The 16,662-nt window shown below is 38.3% G+C and overlaps 1 protein-coding gene across 1 annotated transcript in view; it reads right to left on the bottom strand.

Annotated features, from left to right (window-relative positions):
* Positions 1-671: 671 nt before the first annotated feature.
* klhdc8b (kelch domain containing 8B) overlaps positions 672-16,662 on the bottom strand; it is a 101,132-nt gene continuing 85,141 nt past the window's right edge. Inside the window, exon 4 of the mRNA XM_047363998.1 lies at positions 672-6,859. Coding sequence (XP_047219954.1) covers positions 6,663-6,859 — 197 coding nt within the window. The 3' untranslated portion in view covers positions 672-6,662. The remainder of the gene's footprint in view (positions 6,860-16,662) is intronic.

Below are 16,662 nucleotides of genomic sequence, written 5' to 3'. Positions count from 1 at the left end.
TGCAAGCATAAACTTTAATGTATTTTGTTGGGATTTTATGTGAAACACAGAGTATTTCATTGTCAAGTGGAGGCAAGATCATACATGATTTTCAAACTTTTACATAATTAAAAACCTGCAAAATGTAGCAAATATTTGTATTAAGCTCCCTTTATGTTGACACCCCTTAATAAAATCTAGTGAAATTGCCTTCAGAAGCCACCCAATTGGCAAATAAATTCCAGGTGTGTCCAATTAAATCTCAGTACAAATAAAGATGTTTTGTTAAGGTCTCAGAGGTTTGTTAGAGAATACACAGCATAATGAAGACAAAGGTAAGGTCAGGGAGAATATTACAGAGAGGTTTAGTAATTTCCCAACTTTATTGTTCCAGGAAACTAAAACCCTGAACACACCATTCCCACAGTAAAACATGGCAGTGGCATGTTTTACTGTGGGAATGGTGTGTTCAGGGTTTTGGAAGAATGTATTTATGGTGAATACAAATGCACACTATACTCCTTTCACTTCACAATTATGCACTGCTTTGTGTTGGCCTATCACATAAAATACCAATGAATTACATTGACATTTTTGGTTGTAATGAGACAAAAGGTGGAAAAGTTCAAGGTGTATGTATATTTTTGCAAGCACTGTATCTTTCATTTCATACATTTTACCGTTTAAAAATCTTTCTACTTAGTTCCACAGTTTATTATCTCTAAAAGTTTACAATTAAACATGTTTAGACATGTTTTTATCCATCTTTAAAAAATAGATTCAGCTGTTTGTACAAAAGCATTTTCAGAAGACACCACCAGTAACAAACACTTTGGGAGGAACCCAGCCCAGATCTGGGCAACAACACGACACGTCAGTCACCTCACAACCTCAATCCACAACACAAACACCTGGAGGGCAACAGAACGAGCATGAACATGAACAAATAGGAAATAAACAGTAAGGTGACTTATTCAGATCACAAGTTCAGTATGTATCACAAAGAATTTTTTTACTTTAAAAACAGACACAAAAAAACAGGAACACATGGAGACGATATGCTAATGCTAATATAAGAGAAACATATTTATGCTACCACCGGGTATGAATTCTTCCCCGTCACCCAGGAAACGGACATAAACCTGCCCACCCTGCAATTATAAAACAAAGAAAATTTAAATCTTCCCCCTATTTGAGAATTGTTATGTCAGAACCTGAGTCTTTGGGCCTTATCGTTGTAAACCAAGGCACAAAACATGCCCACATCAAAAACAGGTCTGTGAATGCATCTTGGACAAGATCGGGTGTGATGTATCTGCAGATCTGAGAGGTAATGATACACAAGGCAACTTTTCTGGGAGCAATGAAAGTCTCATCATGGCCTAAGATGAGTAATATGAGGGTGTAGTTAGTCAATAGTGCTTTGTTCTGTAGAGTATTAAAAACCTATGCAATAAATGTAGGGCATGTGTTCAGGTTCTGCAGATTTCTCAAACTCCAAATAAAAACATTTCATCATTTTAATTCTCTGGTGGTTGTAAGCTGGTGCACCCATACAAGACTCTGATTTGGCTTTTAAAATTCCCATTAGCTTGTGCGTCATTCGCCCTATGGCCCTCTAAAACAGTGCAGCATGTAATTAGCTGCTACCTGCACTGAAGCATCCTGCTCTTTTGTTCTCCATTTCAGCCTGCCGTCAGAAGAGAGATTTCATCCCGATGAGCAAACAGCCTGACACATGCTTCACATGAGGAGCCGTTGAGGCAGACCTGAGAGGCATGTCTTCAACTGGAAACAAATTTTAGATTTATAAGACATAATTTCAGTGCAGCATGCTCATCCTGATGGGGTAAGAGAGGCAGAGAGAAAAGGTTTTTTAAAAGATGTACGCCAACAACATGAGAAAGCTGGCTCTGGCAAAGGTCCAGAACTTCACCCAGACTGCAAGGTACGTGTAAAAAAAGAGAAAGCTGGAGAGACAGAATCCCTGCAAAGGAGGCTCTGTGCATCCACCAGACAGCTCGTGGTGTCTGTAGATTTGCATTCATACGCCAACGCAGAAGCATAACAACAGTTATATATCTATGAGGTGACACAATGACACAGATGCACATACATTTTAAATGTAAGTAGTCTTAGACACAGTGTGAGTGAGCCAAAGCTGCACATTTTAATGTTTTCTATTTTAAAGCCTGTGTGCGGTGATAATGCACAGAAAATCAGCTGCTTTTAACTACATTTGAGCTCGAATACATCCTGGAGGTTCTGTTTTTATTACCTCTCCTCAAGGAGAGCAGACACAACATTGGCTGGTTAAACATCTCCCAATCTAATGGAATATTCAGTGCATAAAGAATTTAGTCGTTGCATTTATTATACAGAATGAGTGTCTAAATGCAGCTTCATAAACTCGCACTGCAGTTTTTTTTTTTATTAAAAGCAATCATTAGTCCCATCCTTAACAATTCCTAAAAATAAAAATAATTGTAACTGATTAGTTTTTTTATATATACTTTGCTTTTTTAAGTTGATTGGTGTGTCTTTTAACCTTTTAATGCCTGAATTCATTTACAATTATATAAAATATAAAGAAATAAATGCTGTCAAGCAGCTGCTAAATTGGGTAGAGTAAATTGTTGATTTGAAAATAGTAAATCCAATAGATATAAATCTTCGTATGATGCAAATTTTTGACATTAAGAATAATACTGATCAAACAAATGTCTCCGGTGTGTAAATTATTTTGTTGATGCTGCTATTGATAAACAATGTTGTAAAATTAGACTACTAAATAATCCATTCTGCTTCACAGTATTTTAAGTACAGCTTAATACTGTAAAAGCCCAACTGGATGTTCTTCACACCCTGACCGCCAGATGGCAGTAAAGTGTTTCTAAGATGATTAGTAATTAGCAATTCATAAATTCCAGTTTTACGCCCTCCCTGTTTTAGACATGTCCATACTCCAACACATCTGAACCGAAGAGCTGACTCATCCCCTCAGCCTTTAACCAGTTTTTTAGGAGCATAATAATGGCCGGTTCATGTGATCTGGGTGTGTTAATGCAGGGAAACATCTAAAATGAACAGAACCTCAAAGACCACGAATAAACGAGAAAAGAATAGTGCTGTCCAGTTCGCAAAGGTATTGAAAAACTTTAAACAGAATAGGTGCCAATGAATATAGCAAAGGTGATTGTGTAAAAACAAATGTTTTGTGAGATTTTTTCCCTCTTTGAATAAATGTATTCTAAATTAAAGCTTGGCTGTTTCAAAAAATGTAAATCTGTTAAGTGTAAAAGACACATTTATTTTACACACCTTTACTAGCTGTGCATTATTTATTCCTTCGGTTTAAAATAAGCCCCTTGAATTTACTTTGATCATATTGCATCCATCCCAGGCTGTTACCCCATGCTTTGATGACCAGAGTGTGTGTCCATTCTGAAAATCAAAGCACCAGCTTAAAAATGTCCTTTTTACATTTCAATTAAAAGAGAGGGTGCTTAGGTTGACCATTAAGCTTAGAAAGTAAAGGTTGGTTGTCCTCAAATCTTAAACAGTTCTCCTTAAAAGTTGCATTATAATTTACATTAGCAAAGATTTAAAGACCCAGTCTCCTCTTCCACTTGGATTCCGCATCAGAATCAAGTTCTCTAGCAGAGGTTCAGGAGCTTGGAATATCTTAGCTCTTGCTAGGACTGCACTCCTCTGCACATAGATCTCAGAGGTTATTCCTGATATCAGCACCAAACAACTCAGAGGGACAGGCTGCAGAACGTTTAGTCACTAAAGAGTCATAGTTTCTCCAGGACTAGACACAGGTTGCCAGAAACATCACTACAAATGACCTGTAATGTTGCATCTTGTCTGCTGGATGTAGAGGAAGGCAGCTGCCGCCATATACACCAGAGCTTTGCCTGTAACTAGTTCAGCTGCCTCCAGGTAGCTACTTTATTTATTATTTTTCTGTGCTGAGGATTATTTTAATGTAACAAGCTCTCAGAGGAAAAGTGTGGCATTGCAATGCAACATTAATTAAATCCCCCACAGCTCAATAAAGTTATGCAAACATAATGAGTCTTTCCATATCATGTTCTTTTAATCCCTACCACTTTTGTTATTTGCGACTTAGTTCATGTAAGTAAATCTAATGTGCAAGGCACAAATATGCACATTTAAAAGGTGACATTTCCATATTTTTGTGTGTCCTCTCTTGGAATCTTAGGCAAATGGTAGGGTGGGTCTGGAAGCCTTGGAGTAGCAATGTCAGATCTGCTCTATAGAAGTGGGATAGTGAGACATCCCTCCTGTTTCACAAATAATTTATTAATGTATTGGCACAACAGGGTGAAATTCTACTCAAATTGAATGGACTATTGTGAGAGATGTGCAGGTGTGTGTTTCATCTGATATAGTGAACCTTTTATTTTATTTTCAACATAAACTTGCTGGTTTTAAATGTAAATACATGTGCTATGATGTGTTTTTACCTTGGGTAAACCTCAGCAAGGAATCAGAAGTTGAGGAAGTTCAAGAAAAATAAAAACAGTGCCTGAATCTTAACTGAGTTTCATTAAATCTGTGAAACAAATAGAAGATAAATTTGAGTATATGACGAAATAAATCAAAAATGATGCTTTTAGGCTTCCTTTCTGCATGAACAGTAGTGTGAAAAACGTTTTATGGATGCATACGTGATGACTGTGTCACTTGTACCTAACATATCCACTTAGGAGGACAGAGTGCAGCACCAGAAATAACCGACTGTCAGCTGGTATCTCATCTGAGGTCTCCAACAGCAATAGATGTCTGACTCTGTTAGTGAGGTTGACCACCAAACGGGCAAGAAAAACATAGGAGTTGGACGAGACAGTGAACATGGTGAGCGTATGTTTAATGTGGAGACAAAACTCTTTTAATGACGGCCAGAGGCAGCTCTCTCCTCATGTAATGCTTCTAAATCATGTGTAGTCATTTTACCTCATTTTATGCCTCATATTAAATTATTTCAAACTGTTTGAATGAAATTCAATGAAACTTTCTCCAGGCAGCAATAAACTCAAGCAAATTTCACTAAAGGAGCTAAACTGACTCCAGCTGTGATGGAAACAAGAATATTTTTGACATGTTTCACTTGATATTGGCTCAGCTTTACAATGTGAATTGTAATTTTTTGCTGCACCCCGGACCAGCAGAGACTCACTATTGATTAATGGCACACTGAATATGAATGGTGATGGAGAATGGCGCTCACTGGCTCTTTGTGTGCTTTCTAGAACAATCCTCCCAGTAAGTGAGGTGCAAGCCCTTCCTAAATAATAATGGTGAACAACAGCAGAGGCACTACAGCAACACATGACTTCATTCATTAACCATATTAAACAAAACCATGTGACACATGCCTACTTCATTGCTGTGGCATTTAAAAACCATTCAGCTAACTTTCATCAGTACAATTCAACAGTTATTCTACTTCTGCTGCCACAACAATTACTCTTCCGAGGTAATTGCCGATGCCTTTCCTTCTTAACATTGTGTTACCACACACACGTATGCTCTGCAATGAAAAAAACAAACAAACACTCCCTCTTTTATAGAGTTGAACACATCTGCTGACGTTCGTTCGATTGGCAGCAACTGATTGCTACTTTTACTCTTAAATCCTAAGAAAGCATTAATGGTGTAATTTTTTTTTTGTGATGCGTTTAAAACTGTTATGATGAGACATGAACATCCATCATCTGGCTGATATCAGGCTGACCTTTGTCATAAAGTGAACTGCTATAATTCAAGAGGAAAAGCCCATCATGTGACGGGAAGCTGATTTCCCAGGATGCTTCTGTGCGGCAGGTAATTCTACATTCACTCCACGAGCAAAATCATCCCTGCACTGCAGTGTGAGTGGTGGTTAAAGCTCACATTTTCTGACAAGTTTACCTACAATCTCTGTGTCCTCCGTCAAAGAAACGGTGATTGTGCTCAAGATGGGCTCCTGTTGGAGAAAGTGGATGTTTTTCTGACAGGCAGGCCTTTGACCTGCTTGTGGTGTGAAGGCATGTAAAGGACCAATGCTGTTGACGCACTTGTAGCTGCTAGCAGGTTCTTCACACACTTACAACAGAACAAAGAACCACAACCAGACATCCAGGTTCTCTGAATGCCACCATTTATAACTCAACCAAGTAAGGTTATAGAAAAGAGTCAGAGTGAACTGTTGCTGCAGAAGCAGAGCACAGCGCTGCTGTTAAGAAGAGTTTTAGATATGGCCCTATGTTCCTTTAGTATCCAGAAAAGTACCCTGCTTTTATTCTGAAAAATGCTCAACAGTTCAAAGCCGTGTTGTTTCTTCAGAAACCAGGTCTGTGTCAGTTTGTTGTTTGGCTCATTTGTTTCTCTCTTTGATTTCCCCAGAATATAAAAGCTGTCAGTTCTCAGTCTTTACCAGTCACAGCAACCTGCTTCAGTGTCCAGCTCCGAAACCCTCATCTCATAAAATTGTTAAATGCCGAAAGAACTCTTTGACATCCCAGTGTAAAAGACGAATAGATTGTTGGGCATCAAAGAGAGAACATATCTGAATGCAATCCAACTCGTGTGTGTTTTAGAGTTTCTGCTTAGACATGAAGAAAATATAGATGCCAATTTGCATTAATGCCAGTGCTTGGGTTTTTGTGCCTGCGTCACACTGTTTCCTGTAAGCAGAGGGCTTCCACAGCATTACTGGGTCCCTGGGCAACTCCTCCAATCACAAAGAGGATGCTGGCTGTCTGCAGCAGAGCAGAAGAGCATCGCGCAGTGGGCATAGGAACCACGTATTCCCAGCGCCGCTTCACTGGATTGTAGCTCTCCACTGAGCCCAGCGGTGATGGCTCATTACCTGCAAAACAAAGAACAAAATGCGAGGATGATGCCTGTTATGTTGCAAAGTCAGTCAGAAATAAGCATCATTCCAGTGAGTGAGTGAAAAAACGGTGATTATTACATTCCCAGCTGAAAAACCTTCTTTGGAAGAGCTGCTAGAAGAACTATGTTCAAAGAAAGTCATAAGAAGTCCTGTTTGTAATTTCTTCCATGCAGCCAGAGCTACAAGGATATGTTGGCATCAACTATGTACGAGGTCAGTATAAGATAAAATGGCTTGGGCCTGAACAGCGCTAAAGAGGAGCAGTTTAGGCAGAACGATCTTTGCTTCAAGAATATTCTATTTGAGAGGTGACGTGGCAGAAGTTAATAGTTATATCTAACCAAAAAAATCAACCTCAGCTGAACAGTTTTCTAGCTAGCCCTTCTCAATGAGCAGGGAAGCATTATCAGCATTACAAGCAAATATTTTGCTGGTTGTAGTACTCTGCATTTTAGCAAACAAACTGGCAGACGTTTAAACACAACCTTTTGTTATCATAGCTATCATTATATTTTAATTACACAGCAATGATATTGGGTTTTGAGATTATTTTGGTGAGAAAACTCCACTCCTTAAAATTCTGACTTTAGGGTGCCTTCGTATTTATTGTTCCAACTTGAAACTTGACATTTTTACTTCAAGCATGTCGTGCGAATTGATAAGAATGTTGTTTCCCTTTCATTCTTCTTTTTCCAAATTGTGGTGCCTTAAAATGTCTTGGTAGCATAGTGGTATTTTAGAGACTTAGCAGTGAGTGACGTGGTGATTGTTCTAAAAGAACGAGGATCACTGGTGTAGATCAAAACAAATGGATTGGTTAGAATGGCTCGGTCAAAGCCCAGACCTAAATCCTAATGTAAATTGATGTTGCTAGGCTCTCTCCGTCCAATATGACCGAGTCTCAGTTTTTTTTGCAAAGACAAACGGTGAAAAATGTCAGTGTCTAGATGCACAAAGTTGGAGACATACCACAGCTGTAGACTTGCAGCTGTAGCTGCAGAACAATTTATTGACTAGTACACAAATAAAAATACACGCCACACATTTGTAGTTGTGAAAGATTGTAACAGCCATGTATTATTTTTCTCCTACTAAATTATTCGTACTTTGTGTTGGCCTATCAAATGAATACATTTTAGTTTCTGGTCGTAACTTGACCAGAGATTTGAATATTGTATGTTTGCAAATGGTACTTGAACCTCTACTAGATCACATCATTAGGAACTGAACATTTCTGAGACTTTAAAACCAAACTTCATGAATTTACGGGAACATAGCTACAAACAAGGTAGCTGTTCTGACGTGTTAAAAGCCAAATACGCTTTTAATGGTGGACACAGTGAGACAGAGGCCACATTTTCAATGACAGCACTAAACTGGGTTTTTATTTAAAACATTTCTCACAACACAGTGAAGTATTTTAAGCCTGCAGTAATGTTGGACGGGTTTTTTTACTCAGGAAGTTTGAAGTGGAGCTTATCAGGTGATGAGAGCTGGGGGTTGTCTAGTTATCATTCAGTTAGGCAAATCCTCATTATCCATGCAGCTAGCAAGGTTTTAAAGATCCCACAACATAATGATTTGTATTCATCAATCGTCTCATCAGCAGCTTCTAAAAACTGAACTGACACTTTTCCTGAGGGGCAAGAGTGACATGCTCAGCAATGAACTTAACTCAGTCACAAGAGCCCTGAAAGCTGATAAGGATACCACGTCCTGGCACTGAATCCCACATAGTCACCTTCTGTTGTAGCACAGACACCTATCCATATATATATATATATATATATATATATATATAAGATGCCACTCCAGATCTGTTACTGAATATGGGAAACATTTCACACCAGATAGTCATAACTAGGTATAAAGAAGGTAAAGCCTCACATTTAGACAAATCAAGAATCCCAGATTTCCACCTTTTATGTATTTTTGAGCAGCTAAACAAAACCCTGTCATTTTTCCGTTTGAAGTGAGACAAATTTGAATTCATATTTTAGTTGGGGAAATTAAACCACAATGACTCTTTACCTGTCGTTGTGGTTTTTTTTTCCCCCTTTGGCATCAGTTTTAAACAGATAAATTAAAAGAGCAAAAGCTTTGGTAGAAGCTGGGCTGCCAGCTCCCATGATGCACTACTGGCAGGAAAACATCTTCAATCCTCACTCTACCCTCACAAACAACAAGCATGAGGATTTCAGGCTAGTGGAGAAAAGCGAAGATATTGTCTCTTAAGACAAAAAGAACCAACCAAATTTGGTGCAAGGAAGGAACAAAAACAAGCTGACATGTAATTGGCACCAAAGGTTTTTTTTATGCATTTGAAAAACATAACCTGGCAGAATAGCGTTGCCAGTATTCTAGGAAAATACTTATCCCGTAAAGTTGCACACTGTGTGGGCAGGCTGAACGTATGTCACTTATTTCCTGCCTGACCTCACCTAAGGATGTTTCAGTTTGTTGATGTTGGAGGTGAGGCTTGTCTGACTTTCTTTGTATGTCTGTTTGTTTTCAAGTTATTTTCATTTTGACTATTTGACTCTGTTACAGCTATATTTTCAATTGTGTAACAGCCTAACTACTCCCACTGTCCAGCATGTATCACAACCAGCAGGGCAATCATGACTTTTTTTTTTGCCTACAACAATATGCAAAACGTATGATAATGACCCAAACGAGCAAATTCAAGGGAGGAGGATATACAAATGTGATCCTTTACAACCCGTAATGTGATTTTCAAAGCCTGAAACAGTTTGCGGGCACTATTTTTGCGTGTGAATTTAGCACGTTTAAATGCAGGTGCTGACTGGGACACAAAACTGTCTGCTGTCACTTGGGCCAGAAGGAGGCATAGATAGAATGACAGATGACAGGGAGAAAATAAAAATATTAAAAATAGATAAGAATATACTATTCTATGTAGGATTAACTAAGCTCTGATTTGGAACCAATCACAAACAAAAGCCATGATATTTCTACTATGGTAAAACCCCTTGCAACACTTCATTCAATATCATTCCAGCGTAACATCGATGTCAGTGATCAGTTGTTGAACGTGCACAAACCTGACCGTGGCAAAATGCACACATCACTGATCAAACGCGCACAGCCTGTCATTGCATATCATGCAAAGATACACTGTGCTTTTATGTTGATAATATAATTAATAGGAAAGAACTAAAGACATTATAAGGTGGATTAAATCCTTCATTTGCAAACTAGATGCTAAAATTACTTCTTAGCAGGTGAAAAATCACCATTTTAAGGCAGCTTTTCCATGTGGTGACAAGACAGTGTATGCTTTAACCTTGTCAGTAAACCAAACACATTGCTTTATTGACAGTAGCGTTATGTCATTGCAAGGCAATAGGTGCTGGATCAGTTTGATTACTTTGTTTAAATGTGAACATACTTGTTTATGTGGTAAAAATAAATTTTTTGTCACCAAAAAACTATTTAAATAATCAAACACGTTGTATATCGTTAAAATATTGGCAAAACAAACAAAACGAATTTAGTAAAATAATTGTAAAATATTTTTTTTATAATTTTAATAATAATTTTTACATACATAAATATTTGATTTAACTTTTTTGCAGGATAGTTATGTGACGCTATGTTTTAAAATTAGCAAAGCTATAACATACAGATTGCCAACTCCTACAACAATCTATTTTTATGTTGCTAATATTACGTTCAGTCTTAAATATTGTGGCTGTTTATGATAAACTCCAAACTCTTCAAACATCTACTCTGAAAAAAGCAACAGAACCCGGTGAGTCTCCAAAATGAATTAAAAGGGGATTAAAAGGGAGACAAATCAATTAACAGACATATTTGTCTTTTATATTGTTAATATTGATTGGCCAATTTGTTGCGAGTTACGTCGAGAGTGAAATAATCTCATCAGGGCAGATGACAAACCTGCTTTAAGTAGCACAACAAAAGTTAACCAACTGTAACAGTCTGGAAAAACAAGGGCCGAACGGAACAGAAGGAAAAAATCAGCAACTGGATCATTTATATTGATGCAATCCCTGCATATTTCTAGCAACACAGCAGAGGATCTGTTCACTTTTCCTCTTGTTCCAGCTAGTAGCACACGCAATTTCCTCATTGAAATAGGGCAGTCTGCACCTGTTTTGAACGTGTTATCCATTGCACGCGCAATCTTTGAAAATTGCATGCAACTATTCTGTAATATATTTTGGTGCTAAGCCATTCGGTGATTTATAGACTAGACTATAAACAGAAGTATTTTAAAGTCTATTCTCTGAGCTACAGGGAGCCAGTGTAAGGACTTTAGAACCGGGGTGATGTGCTCCACTTTCTTAGTTCTAGTGAGGACACGGGCAGCAGCATTCTGGATCAACTGCAGCTGTCTGATCGACTTTTTAGGCAGACCTGTGAAGACACTGTTGCAGTAATCAATTCTACTAAAGATGAACGCATGAATTAGTTTTACAAGGTACTGCTGAGACAGTAGTCCTTTAATGTTCTTTAGGTGATAGAAGGCCGACCTTGTTACTGTCTTTATGGTGGCACTGTGGTTCTTCCACAGTCTGCATTTATACGGATGTCATTGAACACCTTGACAAGAGCAGTCTCTGTACTGTGGTGAGCAGGAAGCCTGACTGGAAGACATCGAAGCGGTTGGTTGTTGTTAGGAAGTTGTTTAACTGCTGAAACACAGCTTTTTCAATAATCTTACTGATGAAGGGGAGGTTTGATATAGGCCTGTAGTTCTGTAGTAGCAGCTTGTCCAAGTTGCTCTTTTTCAATAGAGGTTTGATAATTGATAATTGATCATTCATAATCAACAGATATCACAGATAAAAGCTCATTAAAATCACTGAAAAAGTTTGTTTTGGATTTAGGGGGCCTGTAAATATTCCAGAACATGGTTCGGACCGGGCTCTTTACCTGGAGAGCCAAATATTCAAAAGAGTCAAATTTGCCCAGAAATACTTTTTTACACTTAAGTAAATCTTTAAACAAAGTGGCCACCCCTCCACCTTTTCTTTGCTGTCTGCTCTTACAAAGAAAATTGTAGTACGGAGGCATCGACTCTATCAGAATGGGAGCTTCATTAAATTCATGTAACCATGTTTCTGTTAAAAACATAACATCAAGATCGTGGTCAGTAATGAAGTCATTGATTAAAAATGATTTTCCTGACAGAGATCTAATGTTCAGTAAAGCCATTTTATATGACTTATTTGGTGATATTAACTCTGTGTCTGGTTGTACCTGACAGTTTATGGCTTTTAAGTTTGATTGGTTATTATTGTCTCTTATCCTTTTGGCTTTGTTCTTTCTGTCACGTATAAGCACAGAGATTTTACAACTATCTCCTATTAGGGGCCCAAGTTTTTCCTGGACATGCTCATTTTTGATAGAGTTACCACTGGGGCCCAGACTGTATTTTGTGTAATAAACACAAAAGATGGTTGATATATAATCAATATGAATGCAAATCTTCCATTTGTTAAAACTGTCAGTGTAACCTCTGCAGGTAGAATCTAATATACTGTATTTCAGAGTACAATTTTTTGTAGTATGTTAATTGTAATATTCTCATAAATAAGGCATTTATTTAAAATGTATTCACAGAAAATGCAGAAATCCTCAGTATTTAAATGTGTTGCCTACTTTATTGTAACTAACATTCATTGTCTTTAAAATGCCTGTTCTGATCTCTCCTTCTTGTCTCCTCTCCTTTCTCTCTTCCTCTCTCATATTAGCAGCAATGCGCACTGTTATTATACATCAGACAGACCTAAGTTGTTGCTGTTTCCATGGAGACCCACATCGCATCCACTGAGTCCCCAAATTATGTGGCCTGGTTAGTGTGTGTGCATGTGTCTGTCAAAGAAAGACTAAGATAGTCATGTTGTTGGAAGAACAAAGTGCCGATGCCGACGTGACCATTTCAAAGTAATCCCGGCTTGCTCAGCCATCATCTCCTTTAGTGTTTTTTTATGAAGACACTTTCTCTTGAGGACACACACAAAGAAACATCTTGCCACAGGTTGCTCAAAGGCTTTCGTCATCGCTTTGATTCTCGACCCACAGGTGTCATGCTAATTCATTCATTGTTTCTTGTTCATTTGACCCTAGTTCTTTGTCTTCTTCACTACTGTTTACATTACCATTTTATTTTTACTTGTTGTTTATAGCTGTATTGTTTTTCTCTCCTGTGTAACTCTTGTTTTCTACTTCTACTTTTACTTTGCAAATCTTAGCCCATTTCTCCAGTTGGTTGCATCCTACTTGATTTCCTGCACTTATCCTTGTTTCTATCTTAGCCCTTTTCAGTTCTCAGTTTTCCTGTTCTGTATTTTTGTCTTTATTTTTGTACTTCTCATACAATTGTCTTTTTTTGTATGTCACCTCTCCAACATTCAGCCGCTGTTGCATTGTTCTCTCTCCTTTCATTATGTTTACTGCCTTTTCTGAAAATACCAATTATACCTTCTATTCACTTATGCACCCCAACAAAATAAACAAGCTCCTTGTAAACACTGTTAAGTTAGGACACAGGAACAGCAAAACTGGCTTTTAAAATACATCAAAGAAACTTTGACTCAGTTTCTTGAGGAAATCTTTTGCTTTCCTTGAGGATTCTTGCCATGTGACTCTGATGATTGTTGTCCTTATTTTATCTTTTTTTTTTACTACTCCCACTATCTTTTACACTGGATTAACAAAGCAGATTGCATTAAATACATGCAGGAACAAACCTGCCCATCAGGTTAAGCAGATGGAAGCAATTTACACCTGTTTTTGTATCAGGTTATAGATGTTTTCTCTTTCGCCACAAATACAGTAGATGCCAAAGAGATTTTTTTTAGTTGTTATTTTAATAAATTGGATCCCTTGACATTTGTTGGTGTTTCTGAATGGTATTTTTGCAGTATTTTGATGATTTCTTTTTTTTTTTCTTTTTTTGCCTCAATGGTTCATATGCGGGCTGCACGGTGGCGCAGTTGGTAGCACTGTTGCCTTGCAGCAAGAAGATCCTGGGTTTGATTCCCAGCCTGGGGTCTTTCTGCATGGAGTTTGCATGTTCTCCCCGTGCATGCGTGGGTTCTCACCGGGTACTCCGGCTTCTTCCCACAGTCCAAAGACATGCCTGTTAGGTTAATTGGTCACTCTAAATTGCCCTTAGGTGTATGAATGAGTGTGTGCTTGGTTGTTTGTGTGTTGCCCTGCGATGGACTGGCGACATGTCCAGGGTGTACCCCGCCTCCCGCCCATAGACTGCTGGAGATAGGCACCAGCTCCCCCGTGACCCACTATGGAATAAGCGGTAGAAAATGACTGACTGACTGGTTCATATGCTTTTTAAACCTAGGTGAACCTGTCTGTCTCTTCTGCAATTGATTCCTATTCAAAAAGTATTATTTGAACATTCTACTATTTCAGTTTGATTTTTACTTTCAATACCTATTGTGACAACTCTGTTGTGTGACATTAGGTTAGGTTTGGGTATGAATTATTAATGAACTATTAATAAGTATCAAAGCCAATTATTAATAAAGTTTGTAATTATAAACAAAATGACAAAAAGTCGGGGCACCACCTGAATATTAGGAATTAATAGCCAAATAGCTGTTAGTTTGAATACCTGCCTAGTGAGGTGTGGTATTAAGAATAGACGAAGGTGTGAATTTTTGCCCACACAGAATAAACAAACTTCTCTCCAAATACAAGCATATACAGGTCCTTCTCAAAATATTAGCATATTGTGATAAAGTTACTTATTTTCCATAATGCCATGATGAAAATTTAACATTCATACAGGTCCTTCTCAAAATATTAGCATATTGTGATGAAGTTCATTATTTTCATAATGTCATGATGAAAATTTTACATTCATATATTTTAGATTCATTGCACACTAACTGAAATATTTCAGGTCTTTTATTGTCTTAATACGGATGATTTTGGCATACATTGGCATACAGCTCATGAAAATTCCTATCTCACAAAATTAGCATATCATTAAAAGGGTCTCTAAACGAGCTATGAACCTAATCATCTGAATCAACGAGTTAACTCTAAACACCTGCAAAAGATTCCTGAGGCCTTTAAAACTCCCAGCCTGGTTCATCACTCAAAACTCCAATCATGGGTAAGACTGCCAACCTGACTGCTGTCCAGAAGGCCACTATTGACACCCTCAAGCAAGAGGGTAAGACACAGAAAGAAATTTCTGAACGAATAGGCTGTTCCCAGAGTGCTGTATCAAGGCACCTCAGTGGGAAGTCTTTGGGAAGGAAAAAGTGTGACAGAAAACGCTGCACAATGAGAAGACGTGACTGGACCCTGAGGAAGATCGTGGAGAAGGGCCGATTCCAGACCTTGGGGGACCTGCGGAAGCAGTGGACTGAGTGTGGAGTAGAAACATCCAGAGCCACCGTGCACAGGAGTGTGCAGGAAATGGGCTACAGGTGCCGCATTCCCCAGGTCAAGCCACTTTTGAACCAGAAACAGCGGCAGAAGCGCCTGACCTGGGCTACAGAGAAGCAGCACTGGACTGTTGCTCAGTGGTCCAAAGTACTTTTTTCGGATGAAAGCAAATTCTGCATGTCATTCGGAAATCAAGGTGCCAGAGTCTGGAGGAAGACTGAGGAGAAGGAAATGCCAAAATGCCAGAAGTCCAGTGTCAAGTACCCACAGTCAGTGATGGTCTCGGGTGCCGTGTCAGCTGCTGGTGTTGGTCCACTGTGTTTTATCAAGGGCAGGGTCAATGCAGCTAGCTATCAGGAGATTTTGGAGCACTTCATGCTTCCATCTGCTGAAAAGCTTCATGGAGATGAAGATTTCCTTTTTCAGCACGACCTGGCACCTGCTCACAGTGCCAAAACCACTGGTAAATGGTTTACTGACCATGGTATCACTGTGATCAATTGGCCTGCCAACTCTCCTGACCTGAACCCCACAGAGAATCTGTGGGATATTTTGAAGAGAACGTTGAGAGACTCAAGACCCAACACTCTGGATGAGCTAAAGGCCGCTATCGAAGCATCCTGGGCCTCCATAAGACCTCAGCAGTGCCACAGGCTGATTGCCTCCATGCCACGCCGCATTGAAGCAGTCATTTCTGCCAAAGGATTCCCGACCAAGTATTGAGTGCATAACTGTACATGATTATTTGAAGGTTGACGTTTTTTGTATTAAAAACACTTTTCTTTCATTGGTCGGATGAAATATGATAATTTTGTGAGATAGGAATTTTGGGTTTTCATGAGCTGTATGCCAAAATCATCCGTATTAAGACAATAAAAGACCTGAAATATTTCGGTTAGTGTGCAATGAATCTAAAATATATGAATGTTAAATTTTCATCATTACATTATGGAAAATAATGAACTATATCACAATATGCTAATATTTTGAGAAGGACCTGTATTAGCAAAATTCTTCAACTTCCAGTTAAAATACTTCAGTCAAGAAACTCTTCAACTACGTTAGTTATTTTAACTACTAAGTAAGATGAAAAAAATAAGGAAAACATAAATAAAAGGATGCCATGATATCATAGTTCAGTGTGAATAGGTTTCTTTTGAGGAATTTGGAATGAGGTCAAATCAGTTCTGAGGACAACAACTGCTCTGTGTTCAAACAACAAGCTCACAATGCAAAGCAAATAGGGAAAGAAAACACTATTTTAATAAAACAATGTTTTAAAAATAACTTTCTGAATTAGAAATGAATAATATTCTGGACAATTGATTATTAATGTTGTGTTAACTAGCCATCACAGTGAC

The sequence above is a fragment of the Girardinichthys multiradiatus genome, chromosome 1 (assembly GCF_021462225.1).
Source record: "Girardinichthys multiradiatus isolate DD_20200921_A chromosome 1, DD_fGirMul_XY1, whole genome shotgun sequence".
NCBI classification, from domain to species: domain Eukaryota; kingdom Metazoa; phylum Chordata; class Actinopteri; order Cyprinodontiformes; family Goodeidae; genus Girardinichthys; species Girardinichthys multiradiatus.
Note: the sequence above shows the minus strand (reverse complement) of the source record. Positions and strands in the feature narration are given on the sequence as shown.